We start from the raw sequence: 23348 nt of genomic DNA on the forward strand, positions 1-23348 counted from the left end.
TCTCCCACTGGCTCGAGTCCTCCAGAGGCACCCACCCAGTTGGAAACACTTTGCCTGGGACACGTAAATCACAGAATTCTGTGACAGAGATTCCCCAAAGCTGGGAGCTGGGCAATGGTGTGGTGTGAATATAGCTGCCCGGGGAAGTGGTGGAGTCACCATCCCTGGAAGTGTTCAAAAAACTTATGGATGTGGCACTTGGGAGGTGGTTTAGTGCTGACCATGGTGGTGCTGGCTTGACAGCTGGACTTGATGATCTTAGAGGTCTTTTCCAAAGTTTTTGATTCTATGATTCTACTGCCACTTTGGTTGCCAAAGGCAGGCTTCATGTCCTCCTGTGCTGTTGCTTAGAAGACTTTTTTACTGTGGTTACGCAATGATTCCTCAAGCAGGTGATGGAACATCACTGGTGGATTAGAACTGCTAAAAACATCAGTAAGAACCCATAAACTCTGGGGAGTCCTTCAGGAGTAACACAGAACTGTAATTGTGTGCAGTAGTTTTGAAACCAGTTCCAAACTGGCTACAACAGAGTTGTTCATGTCTTTGGGCAGGGTAATTCGGACTGTTTCTTCTAGAAGCTTTATTCTTGTTTCCCCTCCTGTTTCTTGCCATATGGTATTTATTCACAGGTGGTTCCTTGCTGCTGCACAGTCTGCTCTTAGCTCTGGTTACATCCCAGCTGGCCCTTGTGGGATGTTACACTAAGAAATGTGTCCCATGTCTCCGTTCCTTAAACTTTATGGACACTTGCATGTGCACGTGCACATCCCCCACCCTGTCACATGTATTTATCCTCTGACAAACCCCTACTTCAGTTGGAGAGGAAATAATCTACAATCCCCTATGGTAAATATGAGAATATTAGTGATATGGGTCCATATAGGTGAATATCTTACTGAATGAGGCTTGAGTTCATCCAGAAATAATCAGCAAGGAAGAAAAATAATGTAACAAATCTTGTTCAAAATACATCACTGAGCACATACAGAAATATCAGATAGTACTGTTCAGGCTTTGGATATATCTCATTCATGCTGTAGTTCCATTGTAGAGAAAAAGGGACACCACAATATTTTAATTCAAACAAAACAACCCTAATATGAGAAGGTTGAGAGTTGGATGTAAGACTAAATTGGTTATGAGCAGTTTGCCTCTGGAAAGATGAATATTGGAAACTCCACTAACATTTCCTCATTTTGCTTTAGGAATAGACTTTGCCCAAAGTATCTGGAGAATTTTTCATAAGCAATCCTAACCCTAACCCTAAAATTAAAGGCCATGATATAAATTAAGGCTCTGGTACACGTGTAACTTCTATCAATCCTGAATGAATCTTGTGCTGATGTTTAAGTACCGTTTGTTTTTGGTTTTGGTTTGTTTTGTTTTCAAACGTGTCACGAACAGGAATTGGTGAACCTGCTTTTGACTGGCAAAGCTGTGTCCAATGTTTTCAACAACGTGATAGAGCTGGACTCTGGGAATGGGAATATCACGATCTTGAAAGGCATCACCAGCCGCAGTGACATCGGTTTGCTGTCTCTCTTCGAGCACTATGATGTCTGTCAGGTATTTCCTTTCCCTGGCTTTAAGCACAGAAGAAAACAATTACATTTAAAATTAGCTTGGGGTGAGTAAAGCAGCAAGGCAATGATGGGCTTGGTTCAGTTGCTCTGCTCTGTGCTGGAGGGGTGGTGGTGTCATGTGAGCAGTAAAAAAAAATTATAGAAATTAAAATAGGTGTTAGTGCAGTGGGATTGTTCCCTTTAACATGCTTTGGAAAGTAGTATTTTAATTGTATTCGTCATGAGAATTAAAAGATAGATTAAAAATTTCAAAGAAGTGACAGCCATTAGTTTACCTCTGGGCAAACTTCTGTAAGGATTTCACTGGTTTTCCATGTACAGTGCTGGGAGATGGACATCTTTCCTAAAGACATATTCTATCTTAAACAGACAGTCTTGTGTTTGATTCAAGAATATTATTTGAAATTCTCTTGCCTGTGTTGGATGCCAGATAGGATACTTGTAGCAGTCCCATCTGGATTTGCAGTCAGCACCTCTATAAAAATTTGAAAGTGATTGCCAAAGAAATTGTTTGTACTGATACAGTATAAATGTATGACTGAAAAGAAAGCCTGGTTTTAACCTTTTCCTACTACTTACAAATAATAATTTTTGTTGTTTTTAATTAACACAATAATTTACATTGTTCATAATATTATAAAAGGCTTGAATTCAGTCAAGAAATTATATCAGTGTATCCAAATCAGATGAATTCAGAACAGAGTGGGCTAAAAATAAGTAAGCTTCTGTGTCTAGTTCACGCTTCTTTTTCTTTTCTGTAAACAATGTAACATTTAAAACCTCAAAAAATGGTTCTGCATCACTGTAGCATTTTTTCCACTCTATTGGGAGGAAAATGACTTGGGAGTAGCAAAATGGTAAGTGAGGTCAGTGCAGGTAAGAGCTATTTCTTTCCCACCTGCCCTCTAAAAATAAAGTAAGTTACCCAGGGAATCAGACACCATTTTCCACTTATTCTGCAAATTATATGGTAGAGGGGTTCTGTTTCTACTACTGTGCTCTTGCCTGGGAGCTGGAATCATGAGCAAGGATCTGTTTTTCCATGCCAGTGGCTCTTAATCAGTTACAGAAACTCCAGTAGACGTAGTTTCCTTTTTTTTTAGAGTCTACACTAGCTGGGCAGCTGCTGCAAATTGTCTTGGTTCTTATTAAGAACATCTGGGAGTTCTCTGCATTTCAGTTCAGATGCAGTGTCTGCTCAGGACTAGAACAAAAGTCACATTCTGGTGGACTTTGGCCTCAAATCGGGGTGTCTCCACTGTGGCTTCAGCATGAAGGGCCAGATTCTGCTTTCTGTTACAATATTTAGAGCCATTTAGGAAAAATAAATGTCACTGGTAGTTTGCAGGAGTGGAACTGAGAACAGAATTTTCAAACTGACTCTTTTCTTCCTCTCAGTAAGTGGATTCAGCATCCAATTACAGTGTGGCTGTGAGGCTGGGAACTGACACCAGTCATGGAAAAGGACTGTCATTTTTGGTTAGTTTTATTTTTTGTTTCCAGTAGCAAGAAAATCCTGAGTGTGCTGTATGGTGAATCATAGACATCGGAGTTGGAAAACTCCCTTTAGGTCAGATCCAGCCAATCTCCCAGGGGATAATTCCGGATATTTTTATGTCCTGTCATATAGCAGGGTTTCTTTTCAAAATCTGTGTCCCTGAAGTTCCTGTCTCTTTGTTCAGATGGCCATTTTTTAGCTGATTTTCGGGCATCTAACCGTGATCTTACCTTTCTTCTCATACATCTCTACTTTAAAATATAAGTAACAAACACAGATTTGTAGGTACTTGTGAATTTGGAGATTTTAATATCTACTACACAGCTTGTGTTTGGATATGCTAATATTAAATCTGACTCTTCATTCACTTAGTTTCCTCTGATTATAATTTTACTTCTAATCCAACCTGCCCCCTAAACAATTCCTCCCCATCCGCTGGACATTTGCAGCTGATGTAACAGTTCCTCCCTTTTTCATCAGTACATCCTGTCCAAAGCTTGTTTTTACTGCTCTGCTCTAGACTTGTTCCAACTTGCCAACACATTTAGGAAGAGATATTCAAGATATTCCAGGCTGAATGCTGAAAATCCACGTGGAGAAAGATTTCTGTACCATTTTATCTCCCTTGTCTAATACGTGGAGTATTTGTATATAATCCACAATTCCCTTGGCATGGCTTCTGAGTTGAAAATACCATGAGGGCATGTGAACTGAATTAGTCCTCCTGTCAAACTTCAACAGTAGCAAATGAAAACAAAATGATCCCTTCCTTTTTCTCCTGGAGAATCCCACTGTGTTCCCAATCCATTAATCTCTTCCAGTGGATCATGCCGAATGTGTTATCTCTGCTGATTAGAAAAATGTGTGCTCCCTGTAATTTGTCTGGAACTGTTAATGTCTGATCATCACTCTCAGCCCTGAAATATCACCACGCTCAGAAGAGCTTTTTGCTGTGTAATTACTTGTTGCAAATTGTTTCCCAATGACAGATGGATCCATTCCATCCATTTCATGTGCAAACGTTTAGTTCTGTAGTGAGATTCCCTATTTTAATGCAAAAAAGCTAAAAGCCCAATTTTATTACTTTTCAGTAGCCAAGTTACACATTTTTTGATTTTTTTTTTATTTGTGCTAAGCCTATATTTAAGCAATATTAATTCCACGTGATCTTACACATTTGACTTAGAAGCGTAAATTGAGATTTTAGGTTTTCTGGGATTTATTTAGAGCTCTTAAAGCAACAGAAACATTTCCAAAAACTGGTCAGTCTGCAGAAAATTGGTGGAGGTTTCCCCTTTTTGCTGAGCTGCAGGACACAGCAGTTCAGTGAAGTCTCAGGGAAGCTGAGTGGTTTCTCAGCAGGGACAAGACCTCAGAGAAGGGGATGAGGAACAGGAGTGGGCAGGGCCAATTATAGCAGTCCTGGGTGAGAAAGTCCCTGCATTTGGGTCAGAGCCTTTGGCCTAAATGCCACGTTAAAATTGCAAGTGGAAAGACTTGGAATGATGAAGTCTTTTTTTCAAAATCTCTCCTGATGTTAAAAGTAGAAACGGATGGAAACAGATGCTCCTCATCTTTATGGCAGGTCATTTAAGAGACTTACTGTGACAAAGGGAAAAATAATCTGCATTCACAGGTGATAAATTTAAGGGACACCACTATTATCATTATTATTATTAATAACATACTAACTTCAATAACATTAATAACCCATCAATAAATACCACTGTGCTGATTAATATTAATAATGACAATAATATCAATAATATATAGCATTTATGTGTCATTTCCTATTGAAAGATCTGTGCTTTCCAAGAGTGCCAAGTGTCATTACCATTTTACAGAGGGGGGTAAAAGATGAATAAAGGTCAAAGTGCTTATCCCAGTAAGTCCCCCAGTAAGCTCATGGCTGAACTGGGATGAGCACAAGTCTGAATCCCTCATTCTAAAGGCAGTATGGTATTGGCTGATGAATTTGTTCATCCTTCTGAAAAGTGTTTTGAAACCACTTTAGTTAAGTGCTGGTATATGTGAAGTAATGGAAATACTCAAGGCTAATTGTCTCTTTTGAACCTTCACTCTGATTCTTTGTTTTCACTGATTCTCTCCTGCTTTAACCTGTCCTGCTGTAGTAGTTAAACCTCCTGCCACCTGACCTCCCAAACTATCCCTGCTCTGATTCCTGACAGTGTCCCAGGCACTCCCTGAGCTGTCAGCATTTTGGGAGACTGTTGCTTTTTAGTTTTTGCTTTATTGAAAACGAAGAGAGGACACTGACAAAGAAGTTATGCTCATTTTCCCTCTTTCTTTTCAAAGAGAAACAGAAATAAACAGAATTTATTCATTAAAATTCCGCAGATGGGAAACATTATCTTTGGTCCCTTTGATGAAACCAGCACACTCTGTGCTGTGACAGGACCTACTTGAATTATTAAATTCAGCACACATGCTCTGTCTTCTGCCACCTCACTGCTTTATTTGCCCTGTGGAACATCCTTCCTATAACCTTCTTCCCTGGGAAATATGTCTCCTGAACAATCACTTTTATCCATCAGATGGACTGGGTTCAAGCCAGGGGTTGTGGAGGGGGAGGTTTAGAAAGAGGGGTTTAACCACCTCGTTTGAGAAACCAGCAACAAAAATATGCAAGTGCAAAATGGAAACTTGACGGTCGGTTTTAATTTTCCATTTATTTTTCAGGAATAGGGGTGGATATTGTGCCCTGTAGGTGCTTTCAGGAAGGGATGCTGCTATTTATCTGAGCCATTTGTGACACTGGGGGCAAAATCATGTGATACATTCAAATTTAACTGAAACAAGGCTGGCAAAGCATTATCCTTTGAAAAAGAGTGTTCTTCATTCCCTGTTTTTACATCTCCCTTTCTAGCCTGGAACTGAAATGTTCTTTAATGAAGTCCTATTGTCCTCCCAAGTTATGGACAGTTATTTTCCCAGAGGCCAGTCCCTGTGGCTTGGGTATTGGCATCACTTTCTTCTCAACATCCTTCCAAATAAAATAGAATTGGGGAGTTTTTCTTTGAGACAATAAGAATAACAAAACCCACATGTTTAGAGGAGCTCTGCGTGCTTTGCAAACAGACAAAACAGAAAACGATAAGTCAAATATTTTCCACATGTCTCTCTAGATTATAAATACCTGCATTTGCATGTGGATTTATGCCATCTCACTTCAGGTCCTTTATAGGCTGAGAATGTTTCAGGTCAGGATCCAGCCAACTCCCTTTATCATGAATGAACAGGGGAAATGTCAGAATTTCTGACAAAACCCATCTCTTCCTTGCTAAGTTTTACAGACAGCCAAAGCCTAAGGGCCAGCCTAAGTTAGAGGGCCTAGAAATAGATGCAGAAGAGTTAAGTGGAGTGAATCCTGACCCGTCCTTGTCATTGCAGTGATGTGACCTAGCACAGTGAACTAGAAACTCCTTCGTGTGCAGCGAGGAAATGGCAAAGTGCTGAAGTTTGAGTGAGGGTCTGAATCTCCCTCACGATTTATTCACTTGTTGGGACATACCAGAAGAGCAACAGAGTGGGACAAGGGTAAAGACAAGATGCAGAGGCTCTCTGGCACCCTGACATCTATTTTCCTTGCCACATCTGCTGTCTTTTATACTGTGGCAGCATAAGGGAAATTTAGTCATAAGCCAGTGCTTTCCAGGAGTCTTTGGTTTGGGAGTCCTAGGATTGAACCCACATCTCTTTCTATTCTTCTTTATTAATGTTGCTCTTTCCCCCCCCCCATTTTATTATAAGAAACATTCCCTTTTCTGCAACAAAAAGGTTCCAAAGCTGCAGAGAATTTATCTAGAGCTCCTAGGTAGTGTTTGTTACTACTTTATAACTCTGTGGCTAAAAACTCTTCAATTTCTGTCTGACCTGGCATAGCCATTTCATTGTACATACTCTGAATGTCAGATATTGTGAGCATTAATGTTATTTTTCTTAATCTGATTGAAATCAAGTACCTATCAATGGCAGTAATTTTACCCTCACAGTGTCCCTTAACTATCTGCAAACATAACAGGAATGTAGCTGACCTGGTGTTTCAGTAGTGCTGGTGGAGTAGGTGACCTGAGGGTTCCTGCTCACTCAAGGGCTGTTGCAAAGATATCTGGTTTTACACCACTGACACTTCAGTCTTAACACCATTGGAACATTGTTTAATATTAATTCAGTAAAGGTCATTGCAATTGCGGGGGAAAAACACTGGCAGAACAAACAATAGGGTGTTCCTTGTAACTCTGAAAGCTTTGTGTAATTATCCTTTTGTCTGTCTATCCTATTGGATTTAGTACAACCAACAATTATTCAGTTTGACAAGCACCCAGTGGAATCACTACAGTCTATGATTAGTTTAGAAAATAAGGATCTATAACAGTTGTATTCAGGCAAATGGACATTCTGAATATAACAAACAGAATGACTGTAATTTTAATTAGAAAATAAAAAGTAAAGTCCAACAACCAAGGAGGGGAAATTACATTAAGTGATAAAACTTCTGGTGAAAAATGCCATCACATCAGTCATATCCAGTGATCCCCCTTGGTTTTGATGTCATATTCTCGTTTGTTTCTCTTAGAATTCACATGGCAAAAGGCAGCCTTGTTCAATGAGCAAATGAAAGCTGAATGGTGAAGTACCATCCACTCATTCTGGTAGAGATGTTGGAATAACTCTCCAGTGATAAATATTTGTGTGTACATTTAATATTTTTGTATGTAGATTTAATTTTGCCACTGTGAGAACACACACGAAAATCAGACATGGAAAAAGACGGCCCTTAGTGTTGAAAATGAGCCCTTTGAAGGTGCCTGCTTTTGAAAAATTGACATTTTCCAAAGATCAGATTGGTGTCCCTGAAATTTATGAGCATTCTTAAGGGATTTTAAGGGAGGAGAGGATTAGGGTTAGTGAAGTCTCTGTAGGAATTGAAAACATGCAGCATGAAAGGACACCTAATTCATTCCCCCCCCTTACTTGTTTTTTGCCTGAAGAAGATTAATGAGCCTGTCTGAAAACAAATGTTTGAATAGCAATAGGAATACAGCCATTGAGCCCTTAACAAATAATGTTTCATGGAATAGATGGAAGTCACACATCCCTGATTTGCCTTTGGAAGCCAGAGCCAGCATTACAGGCATAGGGAACACACTGGAAAGGAGGGCCCAGTTCTCTGTCAGGCACTTGCTGGATGGCACACACACTCTGACTGAGCTTCATGGGTTTCCTGAGGAGTCAGAACACTGGGTGTTCCTGCTTGTTCTTCCCTGTCCTGCTTCAGGGTCCTGTTGTATTCCAGGATCACCAAACAACTCTGCCAGGCAAGTGAGGAAGAACTCACCCCTCAGCAGTGCTGTTGGTATCCCCTTCCCTCACTGATTAGAGATTAAATCTCCTGAGTATTCGAGTTTAAAATTTCTATGAATGAGCATGAAAATCATTTACGTGTAATTTCATGCAGAATATTCAGAATATTTATAAATATAGTTGAATGAGGGTGTACTTCTGTGTATGAAGGGTCTAGAGAGTAAGTCTGATGAGGAGTAGCTGAGGGAGCTGGGATTATTTAGCCTGGAGAAAAGGAGGCTCAGGGGAGACCTTATCACTCTCTAGGACTCCCTGAAAGGAGGTTGTAGTGAAGTGGAAGTCGTCCTCTGCTCCCAGGCAACCAATGACAGGCCAAGAGGAAACGGCCTCAAGCTGTGCCAGGACAGATTCAGGTTGGACATCAGGAGGAATTTCTTCACTGAAAGGGGTAGTTAAGCATTGGAAGGGGCTGCCCAGGAAGGTGGTGGAGTCACCATCACCAGAGGTGTCCAAGAAACAACTGGACATGGCACTTAGTTCTGTGGTTTAGTTGACAAGGTTGTGTTCAGTTGAAGGTTGGACTCAATGATCCTGGTGGTCTTTTCCAACCTAAATGCTTCCACAATTCTGTCATTCCAGTCCACTCAAAAACTGATGGTTGAAGAAGCAGCCAAAGGAATCCTCACAATGACTGTCCTTACTTTGTCAGTAACAAGGTTCCATGTTAATATTGTAGAAAAAATCTAGACATGTTTTGCAGCTTGATGTTAAAAGACAGCAGCTGACCCTCAGGTAATGCAGGTGATGTAACCCAAACGAAGACTCCTCCCTTCTTATGGGAGAGGAGGATTTGAGCTACAGTTTTAGACTCTTTATTGTCTCAAAGTTCATGCCCTCACTGCTCTCTGCAAGGATTGGAATTGAAAACTATGCGTGTTTGGAGAATGTTCCTACAGCCCTTGATCATCTGCACAGTTTGTCCTGACTTCGTGGGAGTGAGAACTGCAGTGGATGTGGCTTTGAAAGTTCTGTATCTCTCTAATCTTATTTTGTCAAATGTTGTTTGATGGAGCTGGGAAGTCACTTTTGCAGACGTATGTAGGAGAAGACTGGCTGTTCTTTTTGGCTTTGGCTTATCTGCATATTAAAATATGCATCTTTGTGAGACTGAATCTTTTCATCCGTGTCCCTCTAATTTGCCATCTTTTGTTGCATCCGCGTATTTCCCTTCTTGATGACTCCTGTTAGCAGTATTATTGTAAGCTTGGAAAAAAATGTCTTTACTTTTAAGCCAAGAATTCACATAAAAAGCAAAACTGTTGCATAAAAGGCTGTTTTAAATAGATTTTTAGCGAAGTAATGAGTCAGAGAACAGTTACTTAATTAGCTGGAGACTTGTTGTCTAACATGAGAAAAATTCTCATGAGGGAAGCAGTTGGATTTGCACTCCTGTAACTCTTCAGATATAAAGTCTAAATATCAATGATGACAAAAACACACACTCTTTATCACTTAGGGTGCTGTTTAGGGTTTTAATTACAACAGAATATATGTTGACTTCTGCCTTTTGGCAGCATATTAGATGATGTTTGTACCTGTGCCCAAGGTGAAGGACTGAGGGCTGCACTGTAGAATATCCACAAATCTGTGTCTACAAAACATGTATAAGAATTTTTCTGTTGAAAGCCCCCCAGTTTCCAGCAGCATTCCACTGCAAGCAAAATGTTTAATTTCAGATTTGAGTTTCCCTGAGCAATTTATCAAAGATACAAACCCCAACAATTCAGTGGGGGGAAAAAAACCCAGTATTATTTGGAACCTTAGAATACAGATTTCAATGGTGGGAATAGAGCTGATAATAAATACCTGTTGTAGCTGAATATTAAAATCCTAGCTGGAAGAAATAAAGTTTCTTTGCTCCACTGAGCAATCTAATGATTAATTTTGCTCTCTTATTTACTCTGATGGAGCTAATATCCTTAATTGATACTGCAGGTTTGTAATGATAGTTATTGATGGTATCTGTCTCAAAACACATTAGTGTGAGGTGAAGAAAATCCTATAAGATACTCACTGACCTCAGAGGATGCAGGAAATTCCATGACTCATTTTAAATCAGCATATATTGAGTTTCAAACCCAACACCAGTGATGCCGTAGCTCTGGGAGGTGACCAACGCTTCCAGTTCATCCTGTTTGTTTCCCAGACTGTGTGTGTTGGTGTCCAGGTGTTTCAGATACATTCCTGAGCCCTCTGTGCTCCCAGGAAATGTGCAAATGTTCCCACCAGGATTGCAGTCCTCAGGGTTGGCTTGCCTACTGCAGTGATGTTGTATCCCCTTCCCTCACTGATTAGAGATTAAATCTCTTGAGCATTTGAGTTTAAAACATCTGTGAATGAGCATGAAAATCATTTACATGTAATTTCATACAGAATATTCAGAATATTTATAAATATACTACCAACTTTCAGAAGGAGGGCAAAAGCTTTGTAAAGGCTTTTGTTAAAGAAATCATTTTGGTTTTTCAGGTGACAGTATTTCATTTTTAAGAATAATGAAGCAAAACAAGTGCTTCTCTTGTTGGTTTCTTCTAATAGCTGAAAATCATTTATATATCTGGACTGTGAAGCTAAAAGAAGATGGTAAAGTGAAGGGAATGTATTATACTCTTAATTCAAGAAGGGATTTTGGGTTCAGCTGAGTTGCCCACACAGGGATTCTCATGTTATCTGAGATCCTATTAGTCTCTTGCCTGGCTTCCAGCTACTCTTGCATGAGAGCAGAGTCTCCCATTGGTCTCATGTTGCATTCCTGGCCTAAACTCACTGTGGTTTTACAGCTATTGCAGAGGACAGGGTTCCTTTTGGTTCTGATCATGTGGGATATGATCTTTTTGCTGTCAGGGCACTACAGCTGGATGTCATTACCTGCCTATAACTGAAAGCCAAGTATTTGCTTTATATCTTCCCTGATTTACTGAAGGTGTCCTCATCAAGACTCTGTAATGAGCCTTCATTAAAGTCTGTAGACTGCAATAAATAAGTGATCTCATGAATTCCATGTTTTCCACAATGAATTGTTTCTCCCCCTGCCGCTCGTGACATTCTAATGTTTTATATCTTTTAGGTTGGTTGCTACTTGAAGACCCCCAAGTACCCAATTTGGTTGGTATGCAGTGAGAGCCACTTCAGTGTCCTTTTCTGCTTGGAAAAGGATTTACTCAGTGACTGGAAAACGGGAAGGAGGTTTGACCTTTACTACTACGATGGCTTGGCCAACCAGGACGAGGAGATCCGGTTGACAGTCGGTATGTGCAGCTCAGTCACTCTGCATCTCAGCTCTGGGGGTGGCAGCAGCATCACCACAGAAAGAAGAATCCAATAATACAAACAGTGACGGTCACAGGCATGAAATACTGCGTGCCTGTTTCCTAATTTCCATAATTAGCATTGGTGGTTAATTGGAAATTGGGTTTCGCAAGGAAATTTTGAGGATCAGCTGCTGAAAGGGTTAAAAGTGAGTATATGCCACTTTATACACACTAGTAAAGCATTCAGTGGCACTGATTTCCGAGGATCAGGTTGTGATCTGGCCTATTCATACTCCCAGGGCAGTATTTAAACCATATTTAACTACTCCCATTCTCCTTCACATCACCCCACATCATTTCTACAGGCAGGAAATGCAGGTCTCCTGTTCCTCAACCCTCCACAACAGTAGGAAAATGAGCAGGGAGGGTGTGGAAGCATGAAATCCTTGATCTGCTAAAAAAAAAATCTCTTTCCTGCCTGTAAACGTACCTGCAAACACAAGCCTGCAAAAGATCTTCCAGCTTTTTACACTCCTTTCAGGAAACCATGCCAAATTATCCAGCTGCTTTTACAGTAACTACACACTTGTCCAACTGGAAGGCATTTGGATAAGTATCCTGATCCTTAGAAAGCACCTACTTACTGCCATATCAAGACATTCTTGACGACTACATTTTTATTTGCTAATAATATCTTACTTATCTTCTGTTTTCTTTCCCTCGATATATTTATACAATCTAATCTGTGATTCTTTGATAATCAAATTCCTTCTCAGTCTTGAGGAGCCACTCTGTTGTAGCCTGCTCCTTAAAAATAAGTTGTCTCTGTTCCTTATTTGCACCAATATCCATGTTCTTGGACAGAATGGGTTATATTTGGGTGTTTTCTGTTCTACTTGAGTCCGTGTGGCAAAGCTGTTCATGCAGTGCTGGGGGCTTCAGCATCTCACAAGATTTGAGAGTGAATTCAATCATCATTCTGCCTGTTATTTATCCTCTTATTTTAATTAAAATCCCTGTCATTCTATTGTAGGGGTCAGATTATATATTATCTGAAAAAATGCTTAAACTTTTACAGGACTTCAGTTGCCAGCTGGTTCCCACATGGTCTCTCCCAGATAAAAATGACGTGGAAAGTTCAGGGCAGGACTAGAAACACGTTTTTTTCTGTTGTGTTGCACCATGTAACATATGGCCCAAACCAGGAGCCCTTATCTGTCTTTCCATCATTAATAAATCAGGAGTGTTTCCAAAATCCAGAGCTGCCAGGTGCTCTAAGATCCCTGGATGAGGAATTGCTCAGAGCATGCATAAATTTTTCTCTTTACTGTTCAACCTGTTGTGGCATAGCTCTGTATTTCTCCTCAGAGCCTAAACGTGCATGGAGAGATAGAAATCTCTTTGTTGTGGCTGTGGCCTCTTCCAGGGATGTGTCCCAGTAAATCCCCTGTTATCTGTGACATTCTGCAAAAGGCAGTAAAATGCAAATATTTTCATCATTCCAGGGAAGCCCTGTCCTAGCTCTGACTGTACAATAATCCTCTGCTAGGTCTGGAGAAAACTGAAATTACTTTACATCCAAAAGGTAGCACTGGTCCTGCATCTCAACCATGCACACAGGACCAGATGGAAATATCAAAATGCTGAATATTACTGGTATTTCCCATGTGGAAACGCCACCAGGAGATGATGGTTAAGCAGTGTTACCTGGAGATACAGCATGAGGTGCAAGGTGCTGCCCCACCCACATCTCACTGGTGCTTGTCAGCAAAGCTGTTTGCTTTTCACAAAGCAGGAGGGTAAATTCCTTAAAATGAGAATCTTGACTGTAATTAGGGAGATTAAAATCAAGGTCACATTTTAGGAAATCTCGAAGACATTACACTGGGCAAGAAAGGTAGAACAGATAGAGTGAAAGAGTGGAATTTTGAGAGTAATAGCAATTGCCTCTTTATGTTGAGAATTTGTCTTGCTTCTCATCCCCATAACTATTTGCCAAAATATAGACAAGAAATCATAGAATGCTTTGGGTGAGAGAGGATTTTAAAGATCATCTAGTTCCAACCCCCCCTGCCATGGGCAGGGACTCCTTCCACTAGATATAAAATTCCTGCTAGTATAAAACACCTGCTAATGAATTCAACAATCCTAAAGGGATGAAGGTTCTTTGATCCTTTCAATTGGGATAGAAATTTCTAATAAGCAGAGAAGGAAAAGAAGCCACTGTATCTGAATTAATAACTCTCTGCATTTTGCTCACCTTCTTATGTCAGCTGTTTGGGGACAGTGTGGAGGTTCTGGGACTTTTGTTATATATATTATATGAAAAGGTGTGCTGTACTGCCCAGAGAGATACTGCTGCTCTTTTCTAATACAGTTGATGCCTACTTGTGTTAACATTTATAATATGTTCTCTCCAAGTGAAGATATAGGGAATTTTTGTACAATCTGTTTTAAAAAAATCTCTCTTATGTCTCCTTGGTTCATACCTTCAACTCAGGATCCTTTTCAAGGTGTTTTCAAACAGCAGCTGGATAATTGCTAAGAATAATATAACTAAATTCCTCAGAAGATTCTTCCAGAGTCACAGACACCATCCTCAGCCCCTTTCCAGATCCCATGGAAAGGGATCCATGGAAGAGTGTTGCTTCAATATTACTTGCTCTCAATGAGTTGTATGAAACACTTTAACACACAGTTTGTTAGTTAATTAACGTCTCTAAGTGTTCCTGTAAGATACACCTTTAGTGATATTTTTCTTTCCTATCCCTTTGTGTGAAAAATCTCCATTCAGACCTCTTGGTTGGAAGAATTCAAAGCTGAAAATGCCAGCATTCATCCAGTGGGCAGTGACTTGGAAAGGCAGCCATGCCATGTCCCTGTCCTGCTACCTGTGCTATGGTCAGGACAGTGGCTGTTGCTTCTCACTATGAGAACATCCAGAACATCAGTATCAGGAATTCCTAGAGGTGTCCAAATACTGTTGGAGACCTCTAATGGACCCTGTCCAGAGAAGGGAATGGAGCTGGTGAAGGGTCTGGAGCACCAGGAGCAGCTGAGGAGCTGGGGGGGCTCAGCCTGGAGAAAAGGAGGGTCAGGGGAGAACTTTTGAGTCTGTACAACTCCCTGACAGGAGGTTGTAGCAGGTGGAGTTGGTTTCTTCTCCCGGTTAACAAGCCATAGGACAAGAGGAAATGGCCTCAAATTGTTCCAGGGGAGGTTTAGATTGGATATTGGGAAAAAATTTCTTCACAGAAAGGGTTGTCAAGCATCGGAACAGGCTGCCCAGGGAAGGGGTGGAATCACCATTCCTGGAAGATTTCAAAAACCGTGGTGGCACTTGAGGACATGGCTTAGTATTGAACAAGGTGGTGGTGCTGGATTGACAGCTGGACTTGATGATCTTAAAGGTTCCATCCTCAATGATTCTATGATTCTATGTTATAAACTCTTCAATATTAGGATAAAAGAGAACTCTTTTAAAATTAAGAGATTCCTGTGTACCTCAAAATTCCTGAAGATCTCGGAAAAAACTGCCAGCACTTTATGCACTTCTAAATATTGTCCATTTCCTACTCCAGCCCTTACAGTCATTCAGAGTTCTCTGCATGTATTTATACTGATCAGATCAACACACAGGGGAGAGCTAGGTTCTCTCTATGACATGAGAAAGCCAGATCTATCTGAGACTGGCAGCTGGGAATGTAAGAACAATTCCCTCCCATCCTGTCTGCAGCAGTCTCACTGAAGCAGACCCAAATCATACACCCTGTCTTGGCATCACTCATTGCTTGCAACCAATCCATTGGCTGGATGACAGACAGAGAAGAAGAAAGAGAAAAAAAAAAAATAACCTGCTGCAGTTTAAATGTTTTACTCCAAAACAGGAAACAGCTGAGCAGACTGACATCCAAGCTGGTTGCAGGATGTTTTGTCCCTGGGAAGTTCAGGGACTACTTTCACTGTTGACAGATCCCCTGTCTGAGACAGTGACCTCTCTGTTTTCCCTGGAACAGTGGGATTCCTCTCTGTCCCAAAGGAATGCTCACAGCCTGGGGCAGCTCTCTGATAATCCAACACAGCCTCCTCTTCTCCCCTCTGTGCATTGCTTGCTAAGTAGTCAAGGGACAATCTTCTTTTCCAGGGTAAAAGAGTCTTAAACCAGTTTGGGCTGGACTTGGGGTTTGCTGTTCCAGTGTTTTACTACCACCATTCTTAGTATTTGAGTAACAGCAATTACTTGCTCAGTAATTATGACATGAGTTGTGAAATAAAAGCCTCATGACAGCCCTCATTTTGTGATCTGTGGTTTTCCTTGAAACCATCTCTGTATTAGTGAACTATCCTGGGTCAGGGCACGTGGTTTAGTGGTGGGTGTGTCAGTGCTGGCTTGATGGTTGGACCCAGGGATCTGAGAGGTCTCTTCCAACCTTAATATTTCTATGGTTCAGTGAGTCTGAACACTGTCCCATGATCATCCTGACTGTTCAGTAGCCAGCACAATTCTGGGCAAGCTTCTGGCCCAGAACAACTAATACTGGGCACAATAATGTATTTAAATGTATTTCCCAAAAAAATGTATTTCCCATGAGCCGTAATTTTTGTATCTGCTCTGAGTATTCCCAGCCCTGTCTGTGGCCACTCTTTTTAGGTCATAGAGTCATAAAATGGTTTGGTTTGGAAGGAATCTTAAAGATCATCTCATTCCAAACCCCCTGCCATGGGTAGAGACACCTTCCACTAGATGAGGCTGCACCAAGCCCCATCCAACCCGGCCTTGGATACTTCCAGGGATGGGGCATCCATCCAGATTGTGTGAATGAGGGCAGGAGATGGTATTCAAGTGACAGCATTGCTCACCCTCCAGGGTATTTCAGTCCAAAGTGGGCTGGGAGATGTGCAGTGTGAGTGATAATCCATCACTTCCGTGTGTGGAGTTCCTATAAGCCATTGTGGGATCCTGTATGGATAGAAGTGATTCCAGCCACTGACACATGTTTGTTTTGTCTCTGCAGATACAACTCAGGTGTGCACTGAAGATAAAGAAAATGATCTCACTCCTCCACTTGAGCATTGTATTAGGACAAAGTAAGTGAAATGACAGGTTTTCATGCAGAAAATACTCAGTCACTGATATAAAGAATGTACGTAGGGCTGGAGCATAGTGAAAATATTGGTGCAAGTAAACTTGATAAAAATTACTGCTTAAAAATCAGAAAGGATCTGAACAGGCCAGGCTGTGACAATAATGACACATTTAATTGTGTGTTATTGTAGCTAACATTGACCTGGCAAAGGTGTTCACTTCATTCCTAGAGGAGCTTTCTTGACGTCACCAAGAACTGACTGAGCCAGATTTGGTTTGAGAGCACAACTGGGTTTCAAGAGATGTAAATTTAGATTCCCAAAAGTGGTTACTCCCTATTGCAGAGGTATAAGGAGAAAAGGAGACAGTTTATTTCTGAAAAGTGTAGTTGCACTGGGGGACTTGGGTATCATTTTCTAGGCCTGAAGCCCTTTGCTCAACAGTCTCAGTTTTCCCCAGCTGTCTGTGGGCAGCAAAGACTTTGTCAAGACCACAAAACACTGTGTTTTGTGCAGTCATTCATGACAGCTCTTAGCTCATATTCTCTCCCTAAAGACAAGGCTAGTTCCTGTCCTGTTAGGATTCTCATGGCCATTTTGAGGTTTATATGATATTAAACTATGGGCTTTTAAGCAACTTATCCAAGTCATACTGAAGTTAATGGGAACATTTTCAGCTTAGTGAGACATGAAAGAAAGAAAATGGAGAAATTTAACTGGGTAGAAAAATCAGCTTTATATCAGCTCCAGCATGGCTTGGAAAGTTACTGTCTGGATGTCTCTGGAGCAAGAAGTAAAAGCCTCATTGTCAAAGACCGTGACATTTGTTAAATCAGCAAGCCAAGCTTCAGATTTCTCTTGCAATTTCCCTCCTCTCTTTGCCATATTTTGTTCTGTAAAAAAAAACCATCAAAAAATAAATAAATAAGGTCAAGACCTGCCAAACAGTGTGTTGATGAATGACTGCCATTGTAAAGCTACAAGAAGGCAGAAGAGGCATCCTGAAAGGTGACAGCAGTGACATCAGCTCAGGCTCCCTGCACATACAGATTTTATTGATTCCTCTCTTCCAGTAACACATAAGCATGACTCCAAACTAGAATAAATAATGTGTAACCTCAGAACCCCCCACAGGGGGAATAATGCATGCAACTACTTAAAGTTGCTCTCGGAATATCTTCCATTCCTGGCGTTGTATCAAAGTTATACAGTGTTTGTAATGCTGGTGTTTGTTTATTTTAAGCTCCCTGCTTTAATCTGCTGGAGAAGTAAATTAGCAGCAAATTCCAGTGCCAGTTTATTTTGTTTGTACCATTCTCAGGACTGTCTGATTTAACCTGATCATTCTGGCTCCTTGTTTTCAGTGCTCTCCATTTGCTTTGGGCCTGTTTAGTTAAGTGTGGCCTTGCTGCAAAAGGTTTTTCATGTTAAATTTTTCCCTTTTGTTTTAAGAACTTTCTCTTCCAACTACGAAACAGCATATAAGGAAAAGTAAAAAAAAACCCAACTAACCAATGTTTTAACAGATTGAGAGATAAAAAAAAGGAATGTTTTCTATCGTAAAACCGTGGAAATCACTCCTAAACTAATTTTTAGTAAAGCCAGCAAGGAGCTGTTACTAATTTTGATGAAGTATTCATGATGAAGGTCCTTATCAAACTTTTCTCGTCAAAAAATGTAGGATAATTTCTCAGGCAGAGTGGAGAGTTTCGCAGTCTGCACAATCAGAACTGAGAAGATTAACTGTTATTAATTGGTTTTACTGTTGTTTGGGGTTATTTTCCTTTCATTCACATGCCTCAGTTCTGTTTTAATCCATGACATTCCCATTGTTTACCTCAATACGTGAGCAGCACCGTCCTGTAACACACTGAGTTCTCTGCCCAACATCTGTCTGCTATTTGTTCTCTTGTCCTCTCCCAAAGGGGAAAGTGCATATGTAATATAGACTGTTTCTGGTTTATTATTTAGAGTTTTATTATTATTATTATTATCAGGAGAGAAAGGTTGTTTTGCTTCTGTAGGAGGAGGAGGAGGCTCATGTTTCCAGTCTATAAAATGTCAGAAGAGTGAGGTTTGAGTTTAAAGCAAAAAAAGGTGGCTGGAGTGACCAGTCACCAACAGGTATTACTATAACATGCAGGCTCCCCAAAAAAGGTTCAGGACAAGCAGAAGTGCTTTTATTGTGGCTCTCAGCCCCAGACATCTGTGGGAGCAGTCAGATTCTGAGCAAGGGATGTCTGGAATGTGCATCCCTGGGTTGTTTTGGAGATGCCGTGCAGACATTTTATCCTGCTCTTCCCTGAAGAACTCTCTTATATCACAGCCCTGATCCTCGGCATCCCTCTGCACAGGAGGAAATAACATCTGTTAGCTCTGCCTGAGGGGAATAAAACTGGGATCTGATATTGCAATCTGAATTCAGAGGTATATTTTGTTAACCCTCTACCATCAGTCTGTGCTGGTGGGGCTGTGTGATGCCTCAGTGCATCTGTTTGGCTTTGCAGTGAGACAACCATTGGGAATTTAATGGAGAAGAGGAGAACTGATGTGCTCTGAAACAATACCAAATTATTAGTCCAGGAGATACTCACTGAATGTTATTCCAGACTGAGCATTGTTCAGGGCCTGAACCAGTTCCTCCTCAGTTCCCGTTAACTCCATGACCCCTGGGTGAGGTTGTAATTGAACCACATGGGTCAAATGTAGTTTTAGTTTTGCTAATCTGATAAATTATAATTGAATCAGCAGCTAGAAAATGCCTTGTATTGGAATTACTTCGTGGCAGGATAGTTTGGGGAAGTGATCCCCCTGCATTGTCTGGGCAGTTTTGTTTCTGTCTATGAATAAAAGACTTGTTTAGCACCTGTGAGTGAGATCCCCACTGTTTGACACCTCTTCTTGTGCACATTCAACAGGGGAAAGAGGTTTTGTACCCATGTCGATGGGAGCAAACGGCCAAAGGCTGCTTTTCAGTCTAAAAAATGGTTTGAAAATAAACCCAGGAGATAAGGCTTGTTCTGTAAGTTGCCTTCAGCCCTGATTCAAAATATAATTTTCTGTTTAAATTCTTTATGGAAAGCCTGCTTTAAAAAAGGCCAGTTCCTCACTAAAGAGTGATTAACAACATCTTTAACAGCAGCAAAAATAGTGTCACATGAGTATTTCCAGAGTACAGTGTAGTCTCAGAGCAGGTTTCACTCTTTTGGCCTCTCTGGGGTCTCTGTGGATCCCTCTCAAAGCTTTAATCACTCTGGTGAGGTAGAAGGTTGCACTTTGGAAAGATTGTACACAAAGATTAGGGATGATTTGTGTTATGACCTGAAAAATCCAATGGGGGCAGAAGGTGACAATTGTATTTTCTACTTGCATTGGGTCATTTTGGGGGTGATACCCTGAAGAGCTCTCACCACTGGCAAGTGCCAGGTCAAATATCCTCAGCTAGAACATATTCTGCTCTTAGCTTAAGATGTGAGACATCTCTGCTGTGTATTCCTGCTAAGTCCTGGGATGGGAAACAGTCTTTCTGCAATTTTTCTTTTTCTAATTTTTATTTTCTCAGCAAAGTGAAAAACGCAGAAGGAAAAATTTCACAACAGCCCTCAGATGGTCACTTCCTTTGAGACATTGCTCTGAATGCTGCATGGATTCAGCTTTTGGTTTTGTTTTACACTTAATTGACTTGCTCAGCAAAAGGCCTGAGCTGCCATACCCTTGCTGACACATCCTTTCCTCAGTGACAGGAGGAATGTGGCACTCTGGCAACTCACCGTGGCCTCCACCCCCTCCCCAGTGTCTCACTGCTGTGAACACGCTCCCTAGAAAGATTTTCAAAACAGATATAAACACTCAACACTGGGAATGTAAGAGTTTCGTTCCCAGAAAATGTGGGCCATGACCTTGCAAATGAGAACTGCCCCAGACAAGGGTGGATTTGTGCCATGAGGGGCTCTGGCTGTGCAGGCAGTTGACTCAATGCAGTGTGACTGGAGAGCATCGTCCTGCCTTGACCGAGTCTTGGTTCAGATCTTTGTCTTCTGCTGTGATCTGAAGACACATTTTGTGGCAAATTTAGGGTTGATACTTCCTTAACATTGTCACATTCCTGAAGCCAAGCTGAGCTTTGGCAGCCAATGCAGGGCAAGCAATTAAAACATGGAATGGTTTTGTGCGTGTTCGTGTGGACTCACCTGGAAACGCTGTTCTCAGTGTGCAACTTCAGTGTTACTCTGAAGAGGGAATAAGGGCAGAGAGAGGCAAAACCTCAGCATAGGAAAAGCAAAACATCACCATTAAAATGAGGCATTGAATGCTTTGAAGGAACCAAGGTGAGGAGCAAAGATAAATGAAGTGGTCTGGGCGCAGAGTCTCAGAGTCAGAGAGTTCCTGATCAGAGCCCTGCTGAAGAGGAGGGTGCAAATTGCCTGCTAACAGCTGAGACTGAGAATTCTGGTTGTATAGGGTTAATTCTTGTACCCTTCTTGGGTATTCCCTGTGGTCTTTGCAACATGAAGGTCCTTCTTCTGAACCAGCTGCTGCTGAGGACTCTCTGTTGCCAAGGAGGGACTGGAGGAAAGGGTGAGGAGACACCTCCAGCCCTGGGCACCTAAAATGAGGGGGTACGACCACCTCACTTCTGTTCTTTCCCTTTGAGATGTGGTTAGTTATCCCAGATAAGTCCATCCCAATCCCTCTGAGGTTTGCTGGGTGGTTGAGGGATGTGGGTTTGCCTCTCCAAGAACCTGATTAACTGATGGATGTCAAATGGTTGCTCTCATTTCTAGGTGGCAAGGAGCTGTCATCGACTGGAATGGCACGGAACCAATCTTGTGACTGACCTGACCTGCACTTTATTTGCCAGGACAAAAAGGAAATGACTGAATTAGCACATTCCTATTCCCACCAATAAAGGAAATAGGACAAGAGTTGTGCAGTGTCTGTTGAGGAAGAATGACATGGTTTACAGGCTGGAGGAGTTTCACCTCAATCACCTTGTGCTTCAGATATTTTGCGTAAAATATAAACAACACTTACGTAAATCCCTTGTCACTGCCTTCAGCATAAAACTTCTGAGGGCAGGCTGAGTTCCCACCACCAGACTGAGGTTACAGATGAAGCAGTGAAGTCGTCAACGTCCCCTTGAGGTCTCTTTCTGGATCCACTCTGTATCCTGCAATTGTTTGAAAGCATCTGATGAAAGATGCTGAACCCAGATTTCTCTCTCTGGGCTTGCCTTCTCTGTACTGCCTTGTTCTTCTCCAGCAAAACTCCAGTGCCAGTATAAAATATCATCCCAGAAAAATATATTCACTTCCTTACCTGCTATTATAAGCACTAAATAGATTGGTGACCGTAAGGGCTTTTCAGATAAAGCCTGGCCTATACAAAGTTCTTGTTGTGTCATAAATTTGCAGTAAGAATTGTGGTTTTGTGTTACCAAGATAATAGCACTAGTACATTCTTGCTACTGGGTGCAGTTGGTGTGTAACAGTGCCTCGTGCTGATATAGCTCATTTTTCTTCCTGGATAAGAGGCAGCTGTATCAGTATCTTTACATTTATACTGTTACTTATACTCCCAGGTTACAGATTAGATCTGTGGTTTGCTCCTTCAGAATTACAAATAAACCATAAGAGTTGTTAGGTTTGAAATTTAAATGGTGCCTATCTGTGATAGATACCAGTTTTCATGATTAAATAAAGTGCATGTACTGGAATGAGGTACCGTGGAGACATATAATGAGGTACTGAAGCAGGAGTTTGTATTCTGAAATTAATTCTGTAAGTGACATGTTTTAGCAGCACTTGACCAAAATTGGAACAAGTTACTGTACTGAAGATTGGAAAAAAATACCTTGGAAAAAAGGCAGATAAATGGTCTTTCTAGAATTATTCCTCTCTCTTGAGTGAATATTTCATGAGAGTTTAATAAAGAACTTTTACTTTCTGATGTTGATCTTCCTAGTTGGTATGCAAACTCCTCTGAGTCCTGATAAACTCATGGAAAATCAATTTCCAGCAAAAATTCAGTGTCCTACTGTTGGTAGTGTGGAGAAACTGAAAGGACTCTGCAAATAAAGATCTTGGGAAATTAGATTTGAAAACCAACTTGAATATGAGCCATAACAAAGTACCAGAAAGGTTTAGGTAGTCTTTGGATGAGCATCTGTCTCCCCCTTAGCTTCCCATTCACATCAAATATCTATATCATAGAATCATGGAATGGTTTAGGTTAGAAGGGACCTTAAAGGTCATCCAGTTCCAACCCCTGCCATGGGCAGGGACACCTTCCACTGGCCCAAGTTACTCCAAGCCCCGTCCAACCTGGCCTTGGACACTTCCAGGGATGGGGAAGCCACAGCTTCTGTTGCCTCAGCACCCACACAGGGAAGAATTTCTTCCAAATATCTGATCTAAACCTGCCCATTGTCAGTTTAAAGCCATTCTATGCAGTAAAGCATCTCAGAGTTTCAGCAATTTTAATTTTATTTAATTCACTGTAATATAATGTGTTTGGTTTAGAGCAGCAGACAAACTTTGTGAG

At 41.1% G+C, this 23348-nt stretch overlaps 1 protein-coding gene across 2 annotated transcripts in view; it reads left to right on the forward strand.

The window, feature by feature from the left end:
* The window catches only part of MINDY4 (MINDY lysine 48 deubiquitinase 4), a 71409-nt gene extending 48658 nt beyond the window's left edge, over positions 1-22751 (forward strand). For both annotated transcript variants that reach the window (XM_064639314.1, XM_064639307.1), the window contains 4 exons: positions 1408-1569; positions 11537-11717; positions 16736-16808; positions 21590-22751. In XM_064639314.1, the coding sequence (XP_064495384.1) occupies positions 1408-1569; positions 11537-11717; positions 16736-16808; positions 21590-21638 (465 nt within the window). In that variant the 3' untranslated portion in view covers positions 21639-22751. The remainder of the gene's footprint in view (positions 1-1407; positions 1570-11536; positions 11718-16735; positions 16809-21589) is intronic.
* The last annotated feature ends 597 nt before the right edge of the window (positions 22752-23348 follow it).

Source organism: Pseudopipra pipra, chromosome 1, assembly GCF_036250125.1.
Source record: "Pseudopipra pipra isolate bDixPip1 chromosome 1, bDixPip1.hap1, whole genome shotgun sequence".
NCBI classification, from domain to species: Eukaryota; Metazoa; Chordata; class Aves; order Passeriformes; family Pipridae; genus Pseudopipra; species Pseudopipra pipra.